The 25,742-nt window shown below is 44.8% G+C and overlaps 3 protein-coding genes across 3 annotated transcripts; 2 read left to right on the top strand and 1 right to left on the bottom strand.

Moving 5' to 3' along the window:
- Positions 1-1,398: 1,398 nt before the first annotated feature.
- Positions 1,399-3,544, top strand: LOC127299519 (ureide permease 1). Its single transcript, XM_051329489.2, has 6 exons — positions 1,399-1,725; positions 1,880-2,018; positions 2,132-2,294; positions 2,469-2,512; positions 2,619-2,731; positions 2,997-3,544. The coding sequence occupies exons 1-6, from the start codon at positions 1,489-1,491 to the stop codon at positions 3,528-3,530; spliced, it is 1,230 nt and encodes a 409-aa protein (XP_051185449.1). The 5' UTR covers positions 1,399-1,488; the 3' UTR covers positions 3,531-3,544.
- Positions 3,545-13,425: 9,881 nt separating this feature from the next.
- On the top strand, positions 13,426-16,864 carry LOC127299518 (ureide permease 1). The gene is made up of 8 exons (XM_051329488.1): positions 13,426-13,642; positions 14,007-14,297; positions 14,393-14,531; positions 15,055-15,223; positions 15,379-15,422; positions 15,514-15,620; positions 15,766-16,140; positions 16,369-16,864. Exons 1-8 carry the CDS (start codon positions 13,595-13,597, stop codon positions 16,525-16,527), a joined length of 1,332 nt encoding a protein of 443 aa, XP_051185448.1. The 5' UTR covers positions 13,426-13,594; the 3' UTR covers positions 16,528-16,864.
- Positions 16,865-18,564: 1,700 nt separating this feature from the next.
- Positions 18,565-22,958, bottom strand: LOC127299517 (uncharacterized). Its single transcript, XM_051329487.2, has 2 exons — positions 22,769-22,958; positions 18,565-21,940 (listed from the first exon to the last, which is right to left on the bottom strand). The coding sequence occupies exon 2, from the start codon at positions 21,924-21,926 to the stop codon at positions 18,951-18,953; it is 2,976 nt and encodes a 991-aa protein (XP_051185447.1). The 5' UTR covers positions 21,927-21,940; positions 22,769-22,958; the 3' UTR covers positions 18,565-18,950.
- Between the last annotated feature and the right edge of the window lie 2,784 nt (positions 22,959-25,742).

The following is a 25,742-nucleotide window of genomic DNA, read 5'->3' as shown; positions in this document are numbered from 1 at the left end:
GCATATACTAAGAATCCTAGCAAGGGCTCATGGATGGCTACACACTACTAGGATTTAATAGGCATAGCATAATTTTCGAAAACAAAATCCTACCATGCATACTAGTTTGAAAACACTAATGCATAATAAAAAGTAAGTAGGAATTGAGCGTCACTTGCCTTTTTGGTAGTCGAAGCGCGTTCACTTCTCTTAATCGAAATACGTGTCTCTCCATACAAACTATAACATAGAATATAGCACAACATAAACACAACATTCAACAACAACAAAATCAAACAACACAACAATTGGAAATCGCTCTATGGTACCAAGGTGTGGCACGAGGTTTGGCTTGCAGGATATGGTGGTGAGAGTTTGGACGGAAATTCACATGATTAGAAAGAATTGGATAATCTAAGATATTAATGAAGAATATTTATGCTTTACAAAAGCATAAAAAGAATTCGAAATGGCTTATGTGAATTGAATCACATAAGTGACAAATAGTGCAACAACAATACTCTTTTGAATAAGTGTGACAACAATTACTCAAAATAGTATGAATTACACATAGGCTTGGGTATGGACTTGTGATATATTGCATTACTTAATTAACTCATTTGTAAATTGAATAGTTCAATATATGCCAATAAGATTAAGTGGGCTTAAGGTTGAATATGTATGAGTGATGTTGAAGATGTGGGTTAAAGATGCTAACGGATATCAAGGGTTCAAAACATGTGCTATGTAGTAGAGTATCTCAACACAACATTTGCACAAGGAAAAGTCTATAGTTAAGATTGTCACCATTTACTCAAATAACTCAATTGCTAATTGAATACCATGGACTAGGATAATATGAATTTGGACAGATGTGAACACTAGAGCATGATAAAAGAATTCAACTAAACCAAAACAGAAGTTCTACTGGATATGAAGTTTCAATATGGTTATTTGACTAGTTATAGGACTGCACTTTTCGCGAAAAGTCAATAGAGAAAGTTTTCCGGATGGAAGAACTTTCTACACGAAAGTTGTAGAGAATTCCATTACAAGCGTATCGCCAAAAGAATCTCTCGAAAAAAGTTGGTAGGATTTATTTTATAGACAATGTTACGGATCAAAGGAATACCGCGAAAATAAAGTGGGCGAAACTGCCACGCAAAATGTCTAACATGATCTACGTGATTTGCTGATTCCAACGGTATAGGGTTTGTCGAAATCCGACGGATAAAACTTAAGATATGAATTTTACAAAACTGGACAGAAGTGGTTATAGTGTTTGATTTTTGGATCAGAGTTAGTTTTTTCAAGAAAAAAGTTCGATCTGCAACCCTGCCTCTACGTATTGTGCTGAATCGAACTGAAAACCGTGTTTTTCTTTGATTTACTTCGTGTTTTAGAAGCTGTACTGTCTGCCATGCCTGACGGCATAGTTTTCTGAACCAGGTATAGGTCTGCCGCTTGCACCGTCTTCCTTGATTCGCCGCCGCTGCCTACCACGCAAAGATGTATCTGGTGAAGGACATCAGCGGAGCCATCGGCTTGATGGCAGCGGCCCTGGTGCTCCTGGGCACCTGGCCGGTCGTCCTCGCCGTGCTGGAGCGCCGGGGACGCCTGCCGCAGCACACGTACCTCGACTACTCCATCAGCAACTTCCTGGCCGCAGTGCTGGTCGCCTTCACTTTCGGCCAGATCGGCGGAGACACGCCGGAGACACCCAATTTCCTCACCCAGCTCACCCAGGTAAATTATCCTAGTTAAACTTGTCAACATTTCTCGCCAAAAAATGTACTACATCGGTAGGACAGAAATTGACATGCGTCTGCATGCATCAGGATTTTGTTCAGAATTTTCTCGTGTAGCGCAAATGTCTAAACTGTCAATTGAATAATGTCAGGATAACTGGCCGTCGATCATGTTCGCCATTGCGGGCGGCGTCTTCATCACCCTCGGAACGCTGGCCACGCAATACGGCTGGGCATACGTCGGGCTTACGGTCACCGAGGTCATGGCCTCAAGTCTGAAAGTTGTCATAGGTACACTGATGGCTCTATTACTCTCCAGTCTCCAGACACGAATGTTTCAGGCTGCAGCGGTTCCAGCATGAATAATCGAAATCCTAAGATATTTGCCTGAAATCATCTTCCAGGGACAACACTGAACTATTTTCTCGACGGTCGGATCAACAAGGCGGAGGTTCTCTTCCCCGGGGTCGGATGCTTTCTGATTGCAGCCTGCCTAGGCTCTCTTGTTCACTCTTCCAATGCTGCTGACAACCAGGAGAAGCTATCGAACTCCAGAAACTTTACTGGGTACAATTCTCTGCCTACTCCCCAACACTGTGTGGTGAAATCAATGACTAAATTTTACATTTAGTTATCTGAATATTTTGAGGAACAAGTTATTATACATGTAGATACCTGAAGCATAGTATTATGCCATTACAGTAGACTGCATCTGAAGAACATTTATTGAATTCTCCACAGGAACACTGCAAAGGAAGAGCTTACCAGACACCTCCTTGAAGAAGGTACTTACTATAGTTTACTACTACTACTCAGATCAATGAACCATCTTTGTCATTAATAGGAGACTGAGCTTACAGCTACTGGCCGTAATGATCTTTCAATGGACAGAGGAACCAAAGGATTGTGAAGAAGCAAAGCCGGATGTACCAAGGGCCGTGGAGAAAATTGAGGCAGGAACGGCAGATTTCCTTATTCATCTCGAGGACAAAAGATCAATCAAAGTAAGCACCTGAACAAATAGCAAGTTTAAGTTCGTAACAAGTTTAAGTGATGTTCTTACTGCAAAAACGAGCAAATCAATGACAAGACATGTACTGAACAACATCACTTACAGTCACAAAATTTTCAGAACAATGAAAGAACATGTATCTTATTCTTGTGCTAACGAGATTTTCAGAACAATGAAAGAACATGTATCTTTTTTTTTTTGAAAGAACATATAGCTTCTGTTGCTAACGAGGAGATGAACGACCCTGTCATGTTCAGGTACTTGGATCCAACACGATGGTTGGCCTGGGGATCGTCACCTTCGCGGGCGTGTGCTACTCGCTGTTCGCGCCGGCGTTTAACCTGGCGACGAACGACCAGTGGCACACGCTGCGCGACGGCGTGCCGCACCTGGTGGTGTACACGGCATTCTTCTACTTCTCGCTCTCTTCCTTCGTCGTCGGCTTGGCGCTCAACGCCTGGTTCCTGTACCGCCCCATGGCCGGCGTGCCCCGGTCCTCGCTCCGGGCGTACATCAGCGACTGGGAGGGGAGGGAGCTAGCTCTGCTTGCCGGAATGGTGTCCGGGCTGGGCAACGCGTTCACGTTCATGGCCGGGCAGGCGGCCGGGTACGCGGCGGCGGACTCGGTGCAGGCGCTGCCGCTGGTGAGCACGTTCTGGGGGGTGGTGCTATTCGGGGAGTACCGGAGGTCGTCGAGGAGGACGTACACGCTGCTGGCGAGCATGCTGTTCATGTTCGTCGTCGCCATGGCCGTGCTCATGGCCTCCTCCGCGCACAGGAAGCCGCTCTGACAGTGTCATGGCCCGGACCGGACAGGGATCCAGTGCCTTGACGTTCACAAGGCACGCCGTGCCTCGAGGCCTACATCCACCCGTCCAAACAAATCCACCGGCCAGCAAGCAATGAACCCAAGTCAACACAGACTCTTGGAGCAGAGGGGAAACAAGAGTTCGTCCTATGCAGCTCGCCGCTGCCGGAGAGAAGGGGACGCGGTTACCATGGAGGACAGGAATGGGCCGCCACAGACGGGGAAAGTGGACCTGCCCCGCTGTCGTGAAGAGGAAGGCAGGCCGCGTCGGCCAGCCGGCAGGGCGGAGAGCCGACGACGGCCACGCCGCCGGGAGGATACCCAGCGTTAATGGAAGAGAGGAAGACAGAGCCACCACCTTCCTGATTACCTCCTCCATCACTGGTTTCTATATGAGCAAATGTAACCCGCGTGATACAGTTCGATTTTCAGTTCAAGTGCTGTTAATTGAGTGATGCTTGCTCTCCAATTTAACAGAACTATGCTCTGTAATTACGCGAAAAGACTTGGTATACATGAATTTGCTTCGTAATTTGACAGAAACCACAATCTAGACTGTTGTGCTCTGCATCTTGGCAAGCAGCTCCAGGACGCTCTGTGTATGGGAGCAGATGGCCCAAGGAGGACAGAGGAGGGCGTTGGAGGGTGCCATTGGAGGCATCGGAAAGCTCCCTCTGGGTAGCTGCGATGGAGAAAAAGTCGCGGGAGCGGAGCGGAGGGGGCGTCGTTGCTACGTGGACCAACATGTCGGAGTGGCGGCGGAGCAGCTTTCGGGCGCCGTTTTCTTCACCGCGGCTACCCAGAGGAGCCCGTCGAAGTTGCTTCCCCGGAGGAGCTCGTCGGGATGGCACCAGCAGAGCTCCACCCTCCCCGCATCGATGGATCCCGATGGCTGAGTTGTGACTCGTGAGGAAGATGGTGTTGAACTGATTCATTTGGCCTTGTTTGACTGGTGGCCGTTGGATTTTGCTTGGATGGGTGGATGTGGGCCTCGAGGCACGGCGTGCCTTGTGAACCTCAAGTCACTGGATCCCTGTCCGCCCGGACCTTGGGGAGCGTCAGATGAAGTTAATTATGCTATAGTACAGTACAGTATCGTAACCTGATCCTCCTCGTGCAACGATCAGCGGAGCCATATGCTACAGTTGGAGGAATGGTCTGTAATTTGGACATAGTGCAATGATGTCACGTCGCATGGACGGTCTGTTATTTGGAGTACTGTACAATTTTTAGGTCGGTGAATCTCGAGAGTGGACAAATGAAGGCTAGGCTACATGTAACTCTTTATTTTCAAAAAATCAGAAATTATATTTTTTAATTTTAAAAAATTCTGGAAAAAATTCTAGATGTAGCCAATGATGAAATCGATCTACAAACATGCAAAATCTTAGTACTTTAGGTTAAAAATGATAAATGTGTGGATCTGAGAATAGTGAGAATAGTGAATAGTACAGATTTTTTAACTATAAACCTGTCATATTTTGTCATTTTTTTGTATAGTCTATAATACAAAGCATTTGACATGGAGATTTTCAGCATTATCTACATCTAGGATTTTTTTTAGATTTTTTTAAATTTAAAACTATGATTTTGAATTTTTAAAAATAAAGGGCTACATGTAGCTCGGACCCGTTTGCAGTTTTCGAATGATGAGTATAAGAATTAGTTTTTCGTTTTTTTGGTCGTGCTGAAAATCCTCCAGATGATCGGAACTCCCGAACCACCGAATCCAACGCCGTCTCGTCGTACCAAAAAGGAGTGCCCATGTATGTAGGATTAGAAAGATGCAGAAGGCATATGCTCCCTTTATTTTAAATGCAAGTGAGATAATTTTGAAATGTTAAAAAATTTGAAACAAAATTTTGCATGTACATCTTCATAGCTACGCGCTCACAAAGTCGTTTCATAAAAAATCGACTCGTCGTGTGACGTGTGTAAAAAGACAAAATTCGATGCTAAAACAAAGACTTGTCACCAGATTTTGCCTTTTTCACGTAGACTACAAAAACTATATTTTTTCGTGAAACTTGACGAACACATATATTATGGAGATGTATATGTAAATTTTTTACCAAATTTTTTAAAACTTAAAAATATATTTATGGTAGAGGGATCATACGCACCCGGAAACAGAATTAAGCTTTGAAGTCGCATTCTTCCCCTAAATAGACCCGCCACCGCACTTGATTGCCCAAAAAATGGAGGAAAGATCGATCATTGACTCCTCGAGCGCACGAAGCACCCTGCCCCGCGTGGGACGTTTGTACTGTTAGACATGTATAGTCTTCTTCTTTTTTATATCCTTATATTTTTATTTTATAAAAGAATATTTAAACGTTACACACCATGTGCGTGTATTGGTATTTGACCTTTGCTCATTTACAACATGGTATCAGAGATATAGGTTTAGCAACTCCGTGCTCCCCTGCCCCACCACTGACGATCTTTCCAACCAGTGTGATGCCTCTTATTTCTCGAAGTCTTCTCACTGGTAGGAAAAACTCTATATGGGGACGCTCATTGACAGCGCATCTGTATAAACGCACATGCTGGTATTAGTAGTCGCGTGCCAAAACACGCACGACTGGTACGTGTGTAATGTCAGCGTAGCGGAGGATAGCGCACGCGACAAGTATGTGAAGCCTGGCTGTATTCGGGTCCAGAAAGTACCCGTAGCGCGCACTTAGGGGCATGCGACTGCTATCTCCATACCGGTTGCGTGTGCCTTTGCCAGTCCGCTTTCAATATATTGGGTTGATGGGCGCGAATTAGGCAAAATACTTCTCCACCCTCATTCTCTTCCACTTGTTCAACTTCTCCACTCCTCCCCTTCTCCCTCTCCACCTTCTTTCCCTCCTCTTCTTTCACTTCTCCACCATCTCTTCTCCAGCAACTGCCGACCATCTCCTCCGACGATGGCAACCACCAGACCTCCTCTGCGACAGAGAACACCTCCTCCCGGTAACGACGAACACCTCCTCCACGATGACAGTGACCACCTCCTCTCCGGCAATGGCAACCACCTCCTCCCCCGACGATGGTGACCACCTCCTCCCCGATGACGGTAACCACCTCCTCCGCGACAACGACAACCACCTCCTCTCCGACGATGGCCACAACCAACGACCTGCTCCTCTCCTAGATCTCGTCAATGCCATAGACTCGATTGCTTTATTTTGGTTTTAAGGGTGTTTTGTGAAAAATCACGTGGACAGCTGGGCGCTGGTCCCAGCTTTACTTTAAACTGCTAAAAAATTTAGTGGCAACGGACCAGACGAGAGCATGCGACTAATAACTTATTGGGTGTGTGCCGGATGCGCACGCGACTAGTACCTGACATACTAGTTGTGTGTCGGGTGCGCACGTGACTAGTAGGCCATTACCACTAGCGAGGTACCACTGACAGGCCGGGCCCAAGACTGGTAGCCAAATTTGGCACACGACTGGTAAACGTTTTCCTACTAGTGTCTTCTTCACTCGAGCTGGGCATACTCCATTGTTCCCGATTTGGCTGGCTCTATACCAAATCGGCCGTCTCTGCCCTGAATCGTCTGGCCACAGCCGCCACACTTCAAGGCCGATGCGCTCCTCGGCCATGCCGACCACCGATGTGCCTGGCCCGGCCACCTCCGTGTCCATGACTGGCCGCCACGCGCCACCATCTGGCCGCCGACCGAATGCTCTCTAAGCTTGGTCATGACTAAGTTTCCTCTATCTATTTTGTTTCCTGAGCATTGACCCAATCTGGTCCAAACAAAATCAGAGAGCACAGTCCCACTATGACATCCTCTTTGTCGGGCTATGTCAGCATTTCTCGCTGCTCGGTGATCTTTGATGGGACCAACTATGGCGAGTACATTGCCTTCATCCACATCCATATGCGTGGACTACACCTTTGGGGTGTTATGACTGGTGAGGTCTCTTGTCCAATGTGTCATATTTTCTTTATGGCTTCTACTCCGCCCATGCCATCGGTCCTTGCAGCTGATGCTACTCTGGCTGCTAAGGAGGCAGCCAAGGCTGCTGAGGATGTTGCACATGAAGCTTATGATCAGCATGTACTTGACTACTCAGCTATTCTTGGTGCCTATCGTGATGGACTAGATACTTACACTCAGTGGCGTGATGAGGATGCTAAAGCTGTTGCAGTTCTCTCTCAAAGTGTTTAGCCACAGTTTACTTCTGAGTTTACGGGCCTCAGTATTGTTGCTGACATGTGGTCTCACCTTTGTCAGCGCTATCAGCCGTCTGGTGATTCTCTCTACTTATCTGTGGTTCGATAGGAGCATGCCCTTGAACATGGCGATTTTATTGTAGATGAATCCTGCTGGAATTTGGCCTTGCGCCTTAGCCCATGTCCCGATATATACAAATTCAGAAATTCTCTTGGCCCATGTGGATATGGCAAGGGGTGGGACTAAAGTTTAATCCTACATTTCTAGTTGAGAGAGAGTTGGAGTGGTATATATGGTGGGTTTTTCTAGTTCTAGTAAGTGAGTGAGAAGAGAGAGAGCCCTCGCGCACTCCTCCTCCTCCTTCGCCGCCCGCCTCACCTTGCCACGCCTCGCCTCACCTCGTCACGCACACACATCATGACGCGGCTTGCGGGATCTCGCTGAGCCGAGCTTATATTTTTGCTGTTCAGGAACTTTATTACGAGTCATTAACGGACGCGTTAATGCGGCCGTTTCCATTCCGGTTTTTCTGGATCGTGGTTGCACCGACTCGAACGTGGGCTGCGTCCCACCTTCCCAAACCGCATTATATAAGCACATACGCAAACCCTAGCCTCCTGTACGACACGTATGCGACCGCCTCTTTCCAGTACTTTGCACTGCCGCCTTCGACTTCCTCATCCTGTCCTTCGGCCTGCACCGGCCGACGAGATAGTAGGCCTCCAGAACTCTGCCTCTCGTAGACCTGTACGGGTGAGGGGCAATCAGGTTTTTCGAAGCGCTTGCGCACGACTACTGGCAACACGACATCGTCCGACGACGAGTTCCTGAACGACAACTTCTTCCTGGACATCGACAACCTCTTCAGCAACCTCAACATGGGAGACAACATCGACCTTGATGCTGCCACCACCAACGCTGGACCGTATGTGTTTCTCTCCTCCATGTTTCAGATCTTACTAGAGTTTCTAGTTCTACTGTTCGGAGTACATGGAGTACATGTGTTTGGTTTATCTTGTCTAGATGATGTTTGTTCATATATTCTGCTGATCTGCATGATTAGTTTATCTGATGTTTTCGTAGTCATGATTTTTCCACTATTAATTCAGATTAATTCATATGGTAATTTACTTATATTTTCAAAAATCCAAAAACCTGATTATAGGCAAATGAATTCAAGTGGCGTTGCTACTGCTACTAGGCCGCCTCTCTGCCTCTCTTTGATGATTCTCCCTATAAGAGATGACGCACGAGAGTAGTTCTCTGGTTTCGAAACCCGAATTGCTATAGCGCCACTCAAGGCAAACCTTAGGGTGATATTTCTCCTGCTTAGGAGGAAGCTTACGAGAAATTCGACGCCATGTTTAAGGTGACACTCTTCAGTATTATTGCGGACAACATTGTTGACATGTACATTACTTTTGATCATGGTAAGGATGTGTGGGATGCACTCGAGGCAAAATTTGGGGTCTCGAATGAGAGCACTAAATTGTATGTCATGGAGCAATACTATGACTACAAGATGACTGGTGAGCGCTTCGTTGTTGAGCAAGCTCATGAGATACAGTCGCTTTCCAAAAAAACTTGAGCAGTTCAAGTGTGTCTTACTGTACAAGTTTGTGGCCGGTGGCATTATTGCCAAGCTTCCTCCCTTGTGGAGGAACTTTGCTACTTCTCTGAAACATAAGAGACAAGAGTTTTCTGTCTCGGATCTCATTGGGTCTCTCCATGTGGAAGAAAAGACGAGAGGAAAAGACACACGCACTTGAGGATTTGAGGGAGGTTCTAGTACCAATGTGGTACAGAAGAAAAACTTCCAATCCCACAAGTTCAAGAACAAGAACAAATCTGAAGGCAAATGCAAGTTTGATGGCAAGAACAAGGCCTCACACTAAACCAACTTCAAGAAGAAGACTGATAAAAAGAAAGGGTTTTCCATGTATGCGGTGAGCTTGATCATTGGGCTCCTAATTGCCTGAATCACTTTGACAAGCGTGGAAACGGCGGCAAGACCGCAAATTAAATGTTGTTATTGGTGATACTGAGATGAAGGACGATGGGTATGGTATTTCTCCTACTGTCCTTTCTCCTGATTGGTGGATTGATACGGGTGCCAATACACATGTATATTCTGATGTTTCCATGTTTTCTTCTTATCAGGTCGCAAGGACTTGCTCCGTGCTGATGGGAAACGGCTCACATGCTTCCATTCATGGTGTTGGTACAGTAAATCTGATGTTTACTTTGGAAAAGACCATCCAGCTGAAGAATGTACAGCACGTTCTCCCCATCAATAAGAATTTCGTCAGCGGATTGCGCGCCTTGCCTTCTGCTCTTCCTGCTCTTCCTGCTCGAGCTCATGTCCCACCTACTAGTGCGCCAGGGCCCCTTGTGTCCCCGTGCTTCGCCGCTTCTACGCACACTGCCTAGCATTGGTGGTCGCTCCTTGTTGAGAGCCTTGTCTACCTTATTGTCACTTGGTTGGGAGTCTTGTCTACCTTGTTGTCACCCGTCCCGATATCTCCTATCTTATCCATATTCTGAGTCAGTTTATGTCTGCTCCCACCACAGTCCACTACAGTCACCTTCTTCATGTACTATGATATCTTCGTGGTACAATCTCCTATCACCTTCTCTTTCCCCGTTCCAGCTCCTTACAGCTCCAGGCCTACTCAGATGCTACATGGGCTTGTGATCCGTTGGATCTCCGATCCTTTTCTGCCTACTGTGTTTTTCTTGGCGGTTCCCTCATTACATGGAAGACCAAGAAACAGACCACAGTCTCCCGTTCGAGTGCATAGGTTGAGTTGCGAGCGATGGCTCTCTTGACGGCTAAGATAACTTGGCTACGCTAGTTATTGGAGGACTCTGGTGTTTCTACTGCCGCACTGACTCCTCTTTTATCTGACAGTACCGGTGTTGTGTGCATTATGCGAGACCTGGTGAAGCATGAGCTCACCAAGCTCTCGCATTGTGATACACATAGTTCGAGGACCACTATTATTATGCTAGACATCAAGCAAATCTTAGAGCAACTTCCATATGTCAATCTAAGAAAATTCGTAGACATGATATTATCCTGAGCACATGAACTAGCTAAGATTTGTTTTTACAAAACATAGTACAAACATAGATGCTTACACATATGTACATACACTTACCTCTATAAACGCACGTACACCCTACCCCTATAAGCACCTCCGACAGACTAAGTCCAAGAAACTGATTCAGCGGGTCTTAAGATTGACGAAGTCACCACAGGCATCTCGCTGTCAATGAAAACGTCATCTCTCACTGAATAATATTCCGCCTTTTTAGTTAGACACAAATGTCAAATCTAGGATTTAGAATCTGGTGAACTGGGAGTGCCACTATCATCCTAACCATCCAACTACATATTGATTCTCATGGCCTAGCTAAGATGAGCTGTGTGAGTAGCAGTGGTGGTGTATTGCATGGGTCATTGCCTTCCTGCGTGTTGGACTTGGCCATGCCGAACTGTAATCTGAACTCGCCTTCTGATTAATGAAAACCACCAGTTTTAGAAAATGAAAAAATAAAGAAGTTGAATTTTTGTTGTCAAGGCAGAAAAGTTGAAGTTGGGCATTTGCCGAGGCACGCAAAACAAGCACGTCCACCCAAGGCGGTCGAGTGACAACAAACTGAACCGTTCAAGATAGGAATCGCGAGAATGAATCGAGTGAGTATCTAGTATATATAGGTGACCAAGTGCGTCCAGTCCAGATCCGCGGTCTCAAACAGGATTCTAGTTATCTCAGAATCTTTGGACAACTGCACTCCCTAAAATCATCGCCGCCTGCTTTGTAAAAATTGCAAAACGACCACTCCGAACAAAGTGGTCAAAAGATCTCCCTAGTGACATGCACAACGTGGATCTCAAACGATTCATTCCTCCTTAACTTCACGGCGATACAATCTGGTTAATCTGTTTTCCAGATGTTACTACAAAAATGAAATTAAGGTGCTCTTTTGATCGAGCTTGTACGCTCTGCAGCTAACTAATCTTGGATTGGATTCGGGCTCCCCTGGCACTTGCTAACTTTCTTTTTCAATCATACCGCATATATTATATTATAGTAGCAAATAGTATATGGTAAAAGTCATCAGCAATTATAAAATATGGTCTAAAAAAGCGAGTAAAATTTTGAAGTCTTTAAACTCCTCCTTCTTTCGTAACATAATCTTGTACTCCCTTCCTCCCATAAAAGATGTTTTATCTTTGTTAAACTTTAAGCTTATCTATACACTAATATGTGTAGTGTATAGATTCATTTAAAATTTGATAAACTAAGACAAATTTTATGTGATGGAGCGAGTATTTTTTATATATGATGAATCAACAAAGCAGAGAGCTTTGCCTTATTGCTTGCGACGCGTGAGGGATTAGATGATGGCTGGTGCCTTGAGTGACGTGGCTTGATCCAGTCCACTAGGAAAATTTGAAGGTCGGGATCGAGAGACATTCACGCGGTGGACTTGTGGCCAGCCCAGCCGAGTACTGATCTGGAGAATCCCCCGAAAGAAAAAAAATACTGATCTGGAGAAGGAATCTGTCCAACCGCACTCCAAATCCGGAGTCAAAGGAGATTATTGTTAAGCACACCTGTACTTAAACAATAAAACAGAAACATGATCAGTTAATTAATCAAGTTTCTCGTGTGTATCAGCTGGAGGAGTAGAGCTGTAGAGGAGAGCCACAACAACCACCGCTGATCTCCTGAACATATATATCAGCACAAGGCGGGGGACATATACAAGTTCTCGAGTCCTTTGAAGGAAGAAGAGGATCGTTCTTCCTCTTCTCCACAAGGTATTTGTTCTTATCCTACCTCTTTGTCATGCATTTGTGATGTATTTCTTGGATTGCAAATATGTTGTCATCCACATTCATCCGATGGAGACTGTTGCGTGGTTTTCTCTTTTCTGGCAACATATTCGTCGCCGAATTCCTGGATCCACGTCTCACTTTACTCCATCTTGTTCCTGGGAGAAAAGAGAAAAGGGCGGTTCTTAGTTTCTTGCTTGTTGGAGAAAAAGGCAAGATTCAGTAGCATCCATTTCTTGTTGGAATCATAACCCCTCTTCCTTTCCTTTTGTTAATGCTCCGTTTCTTGGACAGAACAGTTGAAAGAGATAGGTTGCGTTCTTTAATCTTCTAGACGATGAGTGCCATACTCTACTTCCATTATTTGTCCTGTTTACTATCTTGGACACATTCAGCATTTTACACGAATCACTACATTCGCGGCTGAATCCTTGGATCCAGTTGTTATTCATGGGACAAGATCCAGTATCAGTTTCCTGTTGAAATCACCACACTTCTTGCATTTCTTTTCCTCGACAGCTTAGTTGAAAGAGATAGTTTGGGTTGTTTACAACTGACCGATGAGTGCGATACTCTAACTCCACTATTTCCCACGTTTGCTTTGTTCATTTTCATACATTCATTTGTATCTTGCATGATCTTATCTGCTTCAAGGTCAATACTCCACTTCCAATGATGCTTCTCCCTCTTACTTTCTTGGACCAATTCGGTGATTTACACACTCGTCGAGCCAACTTAACCAATTCCCCATGATTCGATTTGCTTAGAGGTCACTGTCACCTGTCCAATTATTTCAACTGCTGATGGGTGCATAGTTGTCTCTTTCTTCACTCCATATCTTTTCTTCTTCCTCCGCATAAATCCCCATCTCATTGGTGTGTGATCTCCATGTCACCAGACGCCGCAAGCCTGTGATCCTTGTGCGAGTCAAACTCGTGCAGATGAAGTTGGACTTTGAGTGAGAAAGATCCCATTGGATCACCCCGCTTTTGTGGTCTAGTGCTTTGTCACTATAAAATCCCCACTATGGACCATACTCTGGCATGTGCTACTTCTTTGGTCCCGTGCCACGAGGTACTCCTATCTTCATCCTCTTCTTACGTCTGTTGTCTGTTCTGCCAAGATTTTGGGATGATCTTTTCCTTTTCTTTCAGTTCTCTTGATAATCTGGCCTGTGGTAATTAGTTTCTTATCAGCTTCCCTGTTGATGTTATGATTGGATTATTTCTTCTGGATGCTGGAATGATTCTTCTATGTTTTTTCTCTTTCTGTTTTTTTGTAATGACGTTACTGGTTCTTGCAACATAAAGTTACTGGTTCTTGCAACATAAAGATCCAAATCATTCAGGTCGTACAAGCAAGCTTTGCAGAGAGAGAATAACCCATGCTTTTGTTGGCCATCTACATCCAAATCAAATCTCTGACATGATGTCTGCAGGTGGTTGAAGGCACCCTACTGAATTCCTTGTTGCCCATCAAACAAGGCCTCAAGATGTTCATCATAGAGGACAAAGGGGGTGCCATTGCTATCATGTGTGCCTCCCTCCTTTTCTTGGGCACATGGCCAGCCGTGCTCACCCTCTTGGAACGCCGGGGACGCCTTCCTCAGCACACCTACCTCGACTACTCGATAACCAACCTCCTCGCCGCGGTCCTCATCGCTCTTACCTTCGGCCAGCTTGGGGAGCCCAAGCACAACATGCCCAATTTCTTCACTCAGCTCAGTCAGGTTAGCTATCTTGGTAATATGCAAGAAACTCTCGATTAACACATCAAATTTGTTCCTTGGCAGTTGGCTGACTCTGAATGAACTTTGTGATGAAGGACAACTTGCCTTCAGTCTTATTTGCAATGGCAGGGGGTGTTGTTCTCAGTATTGGGAACCTTTCTACACAGTATGCTTGGGCATATGTGGGTCTCTCGGTCACTGAGGTTATCAGCTCAAGCATGGTTGTTGTAATAGGTAAACTTGATCTCCTCTACTAGTTAAAGTTACGTGGATATTGTTGTTACAGTTTGCTGCTTATTCTTCTGATTATACATTTGAGGCCAAGAATTCCTGCTCACAGTCTATACTTATTGAGAATTACAGGAGGGACGCGATTATTTAGCACTCATTATATGACACCTCAAGTTGGTTGTTTTTACATAAAATAGTTCAAGCTGTTTCATAAGAATTGGCGTGCTAATCGTGGTCAGCTCATTATCAAGAAATGTTATCTACATTCAGGGAGCTGGAAAATGCCAGCAATTGATGTCAATAAAAGCACTCATCATATTCTAGAAAATAACATCGTTCATGGTAGAAGGACAAGATTCTTGATCTCTGGAGATTATCTCCAAATAATTCAGTAGCTACTGCAAACACACTGTTGGATCTTCTATTAATGATCATATGCCCTCAAAGAATCTGATGAATTATGGGCATGGGCCGTCTCTCTATTTCTTGGATATTTAATCCGTCAAGTTGTATGTTGTATTTCCAGGCACAACATTGAATTACTTCCTGGACGATCGCATCAACAGAGCAGAGATTCTTTTCACTGGAGTGGGGTGCTTCCTTGTTGCAGTCATCCTTGGCTCTCTTGTCCACGCTTCCAATGCAGCTGATAATGAAAAGAAACTAAGTGAATCCACAAATAGCTACAAACTTGGGTAAGTTGTTCCCACTTTCTTTCACATCTTTTGCCATGCCGAGTAACCAAATCGCCTTACCCACTTTTTAACTTAACTCTGTTAGGTCTTCAGTATTTAAACTATTTTAAGTCTTATATTTGCTGCTCTGATCATTATAATGTGTAATTTTACAGGAAAGATGGAGGTACGGAGACAGGCAAACAAGTTATAGACAAAGGTATCATACATGGGGCAATGATTGTATGAACTACTGGCACTCTAAATAAATTGCAGTTCTAGACTTTAATTCTTAACTATGCATATTTCAGATGCTCCTAAGGACATGGAGAATGGAGCTTCGGCTGACTATGCCACCAAAGCTGAAGCGGGAACTGCAGAATACCTAATTGAACTCGAGGAGCGGCGTTCAATTAAGGTAAACGTGTAACTTTCATATCATCATCATTGTAGAACTATCAGATAGTATTTGACCTCTGTTCTGAACCGTGTTCTCAAAAGAGATGCATAATTGTCATCGCAACACCACTAAACTAACCTGGTAAAACTTCCTACTTTTCCAGGTATTTGGGTCGAGTACCTACATAGGGCTTGGGATAGTTTTTTTCTCTGGCATCTGCTTCTCTCTCTTCTCCCCAGCAATCAACCTAGCCACCAATGACCAGTGGCACACCCTGAAAGATGGTGTCCCGCATCTGGTGGTTTACACTGCCTTCTTCTACTTCTCCATCTCGTGTTTTGTTGTCGGTATCGGGTTGAACATCTTGTTCCTCTACCATCCAAGGGCTGGCGTGCCCAAGTCATCCTTCAAGGCATATCTGAATGACTGGGAAGGCAGGCAGTGGGCTCTTCTTGCCGGCTTCCTTTGCGGTTTTGGCAATGGCTTCCAGTTCATGGGTGGTCAGGCTGCTGGTTATGCTGCTGCTGATGCTGTTCAGGTTTGTCTACTCAATATCGTTTTATCTATTTACATCAAAAGAGAAGCCCACCATTTTTGCAATCTGCGATTGAAAACGTTAAACAAATATTGAATATCTCAAACATAGGTTGTGGTCAGAGATATAATATTTTACTTTTAAGATGGTAGCAACTTACAGATCTTCAGAGAAACAAGGAAACATTTCTGTACCTACGATTCTAACTGCTTCAGCATTGCTATTCATCAGGCATTGCCACTTGTGAGCACATTCTGGGGCATCCTGCTATTCGGGGAGTACCGGAAGTCGTCGAAGAAAACTTACACACTGCTTGCGTTGATGCTTCTCATGTTCATCGCCGCTGTAGCAACGCTCATGGCTTCATCAGGTCACAGGAGCACAAAGTGACCTCCTTTCATTCTTTCTTCTAGTTTGAAACTCTTTCTGTCAGAAGTTGAAGAAATTCAGACATCAAGGAGAAGGCCTTGGAAGCTGGCAATGCCAGCACAAAGTGAAGTCCATTCATGAAGTTTCGGTTGAATGGAGTTTTACCTGTACATAATCACAAGAAAAAACCAAAAAAAGAGATTGGTGTCTCTTGATTTCAAGTTAGTGCCGAATCATATGAAAAATGATGTGTTGTCGCCTTACCGGTTTGTAAGATCATCTGGAGATAGCTAGGAAAGATTACCAAGTTATTATGTTTTGGTTTAATGTGAAGGTCAGCTTAGGATTTGATTTTTCAGATGCATGGCTGAATTGGCTTATTTGATTCTCTTAATGCGAAGCAAACATCTCGGTTCTGCACAATTGGCAATCTATTCATGAACAGGATACTAGAAAAACAATACCATGGCTGTAAACCTAAGAGATACCCAGTATATTTGTAACAGTAACACATAACTTTACAGAGGAGTAAAATTCATGTAAAATGGAGCATTTGCAGGTGAAAACTCAAAACCTGATACGTATGACCCGAAAGAAGAATAGGAGTTACAAGAATGGCACGACACTCTGTTGTTCGCATGCTAATTTACCAGCATCAAATGGGAATGAGAATGCTTATAAACTAAGTATTGATCACATAAACGTTTTTTTTTTCTGGCTGTGTCTTAATATGACATGTTTCCTCGAGTGAGAAAACAAGGTAGTCGGAATGCTTGTAATGATTACTATAACAACAAAATGATGAATCAAGTCTTAGAATGAAATTGAGAAGACTGTAAAATGTACCCTCCCAGGAACAGGTGTCCTAGTGGGTGGCCAGTGGCCACACGTCCCAGCGAGCTTATCGATGCCGACCTGAGTCCCGACCTGATGTAGCAGCAATTCATGTTAGATTTCCAGCACCAAGCATCAAAAAATTCAGATCATAGTTGCAGATCTCCTTGGATGCATCTGTCTGCAGCTGTTTTACCTGTGTCATCAACACCCCCAGTGACTGGCCGAGGCAGTGAAGAAGGAAAAACGAAGCTTCAGGTGCTCTGCTAGTCTGCTAATGCATCAGAAGAATACAAACAAGCATGCTAATGCCCAATAAAGGCACAGATGGATCATCTGAAACTGTGATTCTAACAATTCATTTCGAATGAAGAGATGCCATATTATGTACCCAGTTTACAATGCATGAACAAGCAACGAAATAAGCTGCAAGCCAAACGGGATAGACCTGAGATTAGACAACAAAATCGATCTTTCCTACCTGCAAATTCATGGTGCCCAGACCAATAAAAAGTCTACTGGACTGCTTCTACACTTGTATAATTTTTCTTAAAATAGAAACCTCAGTTCTCTAAAGTACTCATCAGCAATTAAATAAGAATAGTGTAAATAAACTTCATTAAAGGTTAGTAAAAGGAAATACTGCATAGCTCGCTGCAATTTGCAAGCCTTTGGGTCGACATGAGAAAATCAAGCTCTATTTCAGCCAGTTCTGCCTTCAGACTAAGACTACCTGAAGGAACAGTACAATCTCTGTTAGAATCTTTATAGTCGTCTACTATTGTTCATGATAGGGACTCCACTTCCTCCCAAATGGAATGAAACTTTACGCTTCTTCTATTATGCTGGATGTTTGACTTTGATATGATGAAATTGTGCCACGATTTTATACTGCACCTATTAGCTACATTCTGCAAAATCGACAAGTTCACAGGCAAAATATTGTAAGTCTATATGCTACTGAAACTTGGGAAGGCCGGAATGGTAATACTGAAGGAGGAATGGAACATCCAAACCTGGAAGAAGAACTATTTGAAGTCCAATTGAAAACTTAAAATTGCAGTACACACACTAAACATAATAATTTCTTAGTGAATAGTGCCATGACTAATTTGCAAAAATCTCTGGCCAAGAGCACACAGATCACCAACAGAAAACCAGCAAAATTCAGCATCCACACATGAATTCATCATATTATGAGTAAACTCAACTGGTGCACTTTTTTCCCCTTGAGACAGAACAGTAGTGATACTTAACTGAACAAATAGCTTTAGAATAGTAGCAGACCAGCAAGCAATGCAGAGACATCAAGATAGCATGGAACCTAGATCCTCTCAAGTCTTAACTGAAGTGGTGGTCATCAGTTGGCATCACAAATAACAATGCAAAGATGCCATATGCAGGTTAACATTACATTTACACCGACATGGTTTTCCTTTTCCCAGCCAGCTCAACTACCCAATTCTACTAGTTAAGTACTAAGCTAAACCCAATGATACTAGACTAGTATTTTTTCCAAAAGTAATACCAAAGCTACTGAAGCAAGGTCTTCATCTCACGACAAGGGCTCCGTACAGTCTATCATAAGGGCCCTGAAGCAGATCATGGCGCTAGACAACCGAATGCCTTTTCTGGCCGCCTTCTGACTGTGCCAAATGAACCTTGGAACAAGGCTGGGAAGGATTCATCACGGTGCCAAGGTCTTTCTTGGGCATGGCATGGGGCTCAAATCCAGGCGGACCAGCCCAGCCTACAGACGGTTCCTGAGAACAGACGGCACGAGGTTCAAAGCCAGGCGGACCAGCCCAACCTGCTGATGACTGTAGCTGAGAAGGGTGGCTGACATGGCTTGAGCTTGATGCAGAAGAACTATCTTTCTCGGTAGATTCAGGCAAGCCTTCCTGCTGAGAGGTTTGAGAAGAAGCGTCAGTTGCAGGTCTAGTTCCCTGCCCCTGGTTTTCGGCTGACGTGGCGCATGCTGATTCAGCACAATAGTGCGGCCAATACGATGTTGGTACTCCAACCGCCATCGTTGAGGGGTCTGGGAATGTCAACTGGGAGTAGAGATGTGTCATGTAGCTGCCCATAGCACTAGGATGAACACCGGCTATTCTAACCTCCAAGATGTGCCCCTCCAGTGGGTAGCCATTCATGTGAGTGAGTGCCACAGCAGCACCATAAGTATCAGCAAATCTGACAAATCCGAATCCCTTGCTCACACCAGTGTATCGATCAACCACTACCTTTGCTTGAGTGATTTGGCCACATGGTAGGAAGATTTCGATTAGCTTTTCGGTTGTCATATAGAGCGGGAGGCGGCACACATATAGGTTGGTCATGTCAATTTGTCTCTGCTCATTGCCAGACATCTGTGGTGCTAGAGAATTTGTTGCAGCACTGAAATCCTTAGGATTAGGAAGGCCTGCTACTCTCACAACCAGGGCATGTCCTCCAATTTGGTAACCATCCATATGATCAATTGCAGCAGAAGCAGATGAAGGACTTTCATACCTAACCATCCCATACCCCTTATGTTGAAACATCCTAGCTTGCACAACTCGTCCAAATGGTCGGAAAAGCTCGACCAACTGATCAGCAGTTACGATTGGTGGGATGTTGCCAACAAACAGATTGGCCATATCAATTTCTTTCATGGGCTTGACAGCTGACTCTGATAAAGCATGCTCTCCTGCATTGGTTACACAAGAGTCCGATCTCCTGACTGCTAGCCTCTGTCCATCAATCAGGTACCCATCCATGTTTTTGGCAGCTGTGACTGCTGAGGCTATATCTGCATAATACACTAGGCTATACTCCACATCCATCACGACTTTGCTGATCTGGCCAAAGGGCACGAAAAGCTTAACCAGCTTATCGGCATTCATGGACCGTGGAAGGTTAGTGACGTACAGTCTAGATTTGTTGATTTCTGGAGGAGAGCCTTGTACAGCTGAGCTGGATGCTGATGATGAAAGGCCTGCGACTCTGACAGTTAATGCCTCCCCTTCAATCAGTGCTCCATTCATTACTGCAATAGCCTCGGCAGCACATTGAGGATCAGCAAATTTGACGAAGCCATATCCATTACCTGTACAAGTGCCTTGGTCAGCTGCCACTCTCGCATGGGTGACTTTACCAAATGGCAAGAAAAGGTCAACCAACTTATTTGTGTCAATGGATGCATGAATGTTGCAGACATATAGATTGGCCATGTCGATTTCCTTGGTGGTTCTGGTATTGATGTGTGATCCCACGGCTGAATTTGACAGTGTTGGAGGGCTGCCGGCCACTCGAACCTCGATCTTTCCACCATCAACCATAACTCCATTCAAATGGGTGATGGCCTGAGCTGCATGATGAGAATCAGAGTATTTCACAAAGCCATATCCTTTGCTTAAACCTGTCGTGTGATCTCTGGGTACCTTTATAGCAGTTACTTCACCAAAAGGCTGAAAATGCTCGAGTAGCTTTAGCTCGTCCATGGATAAGGGGAGGTGGGAGACATACAAGGCACTCGTGTCAATTTCCTTCGAGGACAGACTGCCAGCTTCTGACACAGAGTGCATAGATGGATTGGGTACTGATGGTGGAACACGAGCTGCTCTAACCTCTAATGTTTTCCCATCAACCAGGCGCCCATTCATGCGTTTAATAGCTGATGCTGCACTATTAGGATCAGCATACTTCACAAAGCCGTGTCCCAGGCTTACACCAGTGAAACAATCATCCACAACTTTATATCGAGTAATTCGTCCGAAAGGAAGAAATAACTCAAGGAGCCTGCTAGAGGACACAGAAGCTGGCAGCTTACCCACATACAGGTTAGTGTCATCAACTTGTTTCAGCTTTCCGACATCCTGAGGCAAAGAGAGCATGTGTTCTTGCCTCTTACACAAGTGGCTGTCCTGGTCATCAAACTGAGCTTTCCTTTTCTCCAACTTGGCAGCACCAAAACTTTCAGTGTTGTATGTGTAACAGGATACATCAGTAGCAAACCTGACAGACAGTCGTTTCTTGAACGGCTTGACTTCCATTTCATCCATCACTGGTAGTACCTTGCTGCCACCCTTTCTCAGCACCCGTTTGAGGGCCTCTGGCTTCTTTTGTTCCTTCCTGACAGCCTGCACAGCACTGAACCTCTTGTTAACAAACTCCTCCTCACGAGCCACCTGATCATCATATGGCTCCACTTCGTAGAGCTGCTTCCTTTTAGTGCTGCGAGCAGTGCGCACGGGATCGGTGAAAGGCTCGGCATGAAACGAGTCCTCCTCGCCACTGTCTTCTTCCTCATCGCGGAGTTCAGAATAAAAAGGTTCCTCGTCGCTGGCATCCTCACCTTGCGGTGGAGCGGCGCCATCACAAGGTTCCTCTGCAGTAGCCTCCTCCTCCTCTTGCGGTAAATGATGATCATCACAAGGATCCACAGCTTGCGTTTCTGGCTCAGCATCACTGTCGCCGTCGTAATCATCATCATAGAACACACGTTCAAACGGCTCTTCTTCTTCTTCTTCTTCACTGCCTTCTTCGTATTCAGCAGCAGCAACATCCTGCCGCTGGTTGGCCAGGTCATCATCTTTGCATCCCATTCTCGTGCCAGCAACTGGTTCACAGAGGAGAAGAGTATGTTAGCAAAGTAATGCAGGGTATGGCATCAACTCTTAACACACGTATTGAATGAACAATAAACAATCTAAAAATGCGAGAAATGTGGCCCAGGTACAGAGCTTCAAACAAACAGCACCGGCGCCTTATAGAAAATGAGAGAAATGTGCTCTCGGCAGAGGCCTTGAAATCTAGCACAAGTTGCACGAGGTGATGTCTGCAGTATTAACCCGCATCAATTTGCAGTGTGTTGCCTACACTAATAAGTAGTGATCGCTTTCAAGATGCACAATTCGACAGTCGCAAAACTAAACGGAACGCACATAAGTAATTGGTGGGGCTGAGAGATGCGAATGCCGTCCTACTTTATTGCAAAAAAAAACAGAGGGGTCACCAAATCTGTAGCTTTATTTTTCATGGGCAGAAACAAGAATCCATGGCCAGATGGCCTCCACATTCCAAAATTTCCACAGCAGCCGTCCTGCTCGTATCTGCGCTTGTTTTCAGATGATACATCTGTACGCGCTACAAACCCGAGGATTCTTGGTACAAATCGCGCTGCTTTTTCAAAAGTAGGACCCAGCAAAAACCCCAAACTGGAAGGGATCGGCCAAAACGAGGGCGATTGCTAGCACAACACCGCTGGCTGTAGAAGCGGGCGAGGATGGATCGAACGCGCGCGTGTGAAAAAGGAAAGAAAAGAAAAGAAAGAAAAAGAGGCGCGGAAAGCCGGAAACCCTAAACCCCAGGAGGGAGGAACAATGCGGGGTTAATCCGCCGGCCGGAGACATCGCAAGGAAAGAAACAGATAGGGAGATGGTGGTACCTCCTCCGGAAAGGGGCCTGGTTGCGGGCGTGAGGGGAGGGCCGAGCGGCGTGATCGAGGGGGCCGGTGCCGGTGCGTAATCGGAGCAGGCGAGGAGGGGTTACGCAATCGCGCAGGAGGAGGAGGAGAGTGGAGGGGTGGGAGAAGGTGGGATGGATGGAGAGGGCACGAACAGCAATCCCGCAGGAGGAGGAGGATGATGAGGAGGTGGTGGTGGGAGGTGGGTGCGCCTCTCTGTGTCTCGCTCCCGCTGCGTGTGCGTGAACAGTGTGATGAGCGCAGAGCAGAGCAGAGCAGAAAGGGGAGCTGTCGCCGCGGCAGAGGAGGGAGCATTGGAAAGGAATCAGGAAATTGCGCGCAGGTCCCTGGCCGCAGTGGTTGTGTGCCCCGAGGAAACAAATGTGAAATTTGTGCTTGTACCGGGGGCCTCGGAGGGAAAGTGGACGGGGAATTTTCTTTCTTTTTAGGAGGACGGGGCATTTTAGTTGCCCATCTTTTTTTTTTCTCTCCGGCTACTGCATGTTATAGTAGGCCAGTTGTTGATATAACAGTTGCGAAGTACTAATTCGCAAATATTATATTTTTCAGAGTGCTACAATAAAAATATAGCTGGCCCTTTATTTATTCGCTTAGTATTACAAGTCGTATATGTACATCACAGTGAAGCTCCTCCTTGATCTAGAGAGGATAACTCGGTAGTTTTAGTCGAACTCTACTTTACTTATAAGCTAGTGGTAGAAGTAAACTAAGTACCATAACTACTCGAGCAACTTTATTCTATGGGGTTCGGTGCTGCTCGACTACTACTTAGATGCGATGCCTAAGTCTCTACTTCTTCAGGGACCTCCTCTGTGTCGTAGGCAATCATATAATCCGCCCCTTCAACGTCTCCTGAAAGGTCTGGCTCTTCATAACAAACGTCTCATTCAGCTCCTTCAGTGGCCTCCTCCGGGTTATTCAGGTAGTCTAAGCAAAGAAGGGTGAGTACGAGCGTACTCGGCAAGTTCCTTATAGGGAAAGAAGTGTTTGATGCACTAACTACGGCCATGGACCAGAAAGTCGTGGGCCAATGCAAGTTTTCATAAATTTTTCTTTAAAAGTTGCTTTTATTCTGAAAAACTTTGTCAGTCAGCTTTCGCCGGGTGTCTAGAACTTCATGGGATTCCTTTCCGGTCGCGTTCGCAGTTCCAAACCCGGAAACAGGGAGTGACAAGCCATTATTTGATACACTATGCAGTGGTGTGTTGCTTTACCTATAAGAGAACTTATCATTGTGGCCAACCGGGCAACTCATCCCGTCCACACTTCCTTGGTGTGAGGCCCAGTATAAGGTCCTAGCCAATCATTGCATTTCGCTGCGACTCCGCACACCCACCCGTATTGTAGTTCCGGTCTTGGATCCTCATCGGTTACTTTGTCCGACCTCCATTCTATGCTCCCGCCGGCCCACGTACTCCTAAGGTAGGTTCCGACCTCAGCACCTTCACCAGTCTTCTACAACCCATCGTAGACCACGATACCGTGAGGACTTTAGGGTTCCCCACCACTACGATTGCTCCTTCCCGGATGCAACTGCTCCGGTAAAGTGTGTCCGTTGATGTGCGAAAGGGAGAAATACAACTGACTACTCCGTTCCATTTTAGATCTTATGGTTAACACGAGTATTATGGCGCAAGAATCGTAGATGAGTAACCCAATTGCGATGGAACCTCCACCAAACTCCTACCATGGTTCCATTACCCACCACATAGTCATATTCATAATTAGAAAAGTAATATTTTGCTTTTTAATGTAAGAGTGATAGTAATTTGCAAATAATTTAATAAACATAATCAAGGTGACATGAGCAAGTGAGGAACTTGCCTGAACACTGCAAGGCATTGCAGTTGGATTGTTTAGACTGACCCTAGTCCTCAGTTTCTGAAAATTAGCATCATTTTCCGATAAGCGCAATGGTTAAAGATCCAAATGATGCATGCTTTCGAGTTTTAGTTGTAATTACCCCCATCAAATTTTACTTTTGAATTTCCAAGTTAGGGTAATAGAAAAGGTTGAGTTTAAATCTTATTTATCCTCCTTTAGGGTTATAAAATACTATTTGAAATTTTAAAGAAGTGTTTTTCAAATAAAACACTTTTATTTCTTTTAAAAGATAGTTTTAAAATTATCTTGTATTTATTTGTCAAGAAATTAAAATTGGTTTAATATTTTCTTTTATGTTAAAGGATTACTTTTTCTTGGTTGTTGATATAAAAGATATTCCTTTATATGTTTATTTAATAGCTATTCTTTTGAATTTTGTTTAAAAGTTTTTTAAAGATTCATTTCTAAATAGAGAATATTTTTAGAGTATTGTTCCTATTTTCTTTAACTTTTAGGGTTTTCCTATGGCTTTAAGGATTTTCCTAATTTTCTCTAAAAAAACCTGGTCAAAAGACCAAAATGCCTTAGGCCCACTAACATAGGCACCCCGAATGGGCCTGCCGAATAAGGTACCCGGGGATAACTGAAGGCCCACGACCCAAAGATTACAAAGTTCGGAAGCCCAATAAACATCGATATGGAAGATAGAGATATATTAGGAATAAAGAGTTTTGTAATTGTACGGGATGGACTCAAAGAGTCTCTCACTGTTTGTAACTTGTATGATACGAAAACCTCGGCTCCACCTCCTATATAAGGGGGAGCCGAGGGAGAAAGAAAGGATCGAATTATTTTCAATACAAATCCTAGTTTTTAGCAGTCGAGCACCTTTTCGGCTGAAAACTTCGAGATCTACTTGCCCTCTACTTTCCGTGAAACCCTAGTCTACAATCTGTAGGCATTGACAAGTTAGAACCTTGTCAATTGGCGCCGTCTGTGGGAATTGGAGGTGACAAGGATCTGATCTCGATGGCATCTACAACATCATCAACATCATCAGTAGCAAGCAACACGATGGACGGAGGTAAACATCAACCACATTAGGCCAACC

The sequence above is a fragment of the Lolium perenne genome, chromosome 5 (assembly GCF_019359855.2).
Source record: "Lolium perenne isolate Kyuss_39 chromosome 5, Kyuss_2.0, whole genome shotgun sequence".
Taxonomy (NCBI): Eukaryota; Viridiplantae; Streptophyta; class Magnoliopsida; order Poales; family Poaceae; genus Lolium; species Lolium perenne.
This window is presented reverse-complemented; position numbering and strand designations above follow the sequence as displayed.

Coding starts and splice junctions, on each gene's coding strand:
- LOC127299519 (XM_051329489.2), top strand. CDS start 1,489: ATGTATCTGGTGAAGGACATCAGCGGAGCCATCGGCTTGATGGCAGCG. Junction 1,726..1,879: donor TCCTCACCCAGCTCACCCAG/GTAAATTATCCT, acceptor GAATAATGTCAG/GATAACTGGCCGTCGATCAT. Junction 2,295..2,468: donor AACTCCAGAAACTTTACTGG/GTACAATTCTCT, acceptor AATTCTCCACAG/GAACACTGCAAAGGAAGAGC.
- LOC127299518 (XM_051329488.1), top strand. CDS start 13,595: ATGGACCATACTCTGGCATGTGCTACTTCTTTGGTCCCGTGCCACGAG. Junction 14,298..14,392: donor TCTTCACTCAGCTCAGTCAG/GTTAGCTATCTT, acceptor TTTGTGATGAAG/GACAACTTGCCTTCAGTCTT. Junction 15,621..15,765: donor AGGAGCGGCGTTCAATTAAG/GTAAACGTGTAA, acceptor CTACTTTTCCAG/GTATTTGGGTCGAGTACCTA.
- LOC127299517 (XM_051329487.2), bottom strand. CDS start 21,926: ATGGGATGCAAAGATGATGACCTGGCCAACCAGCGGCAGGATGTTGCT.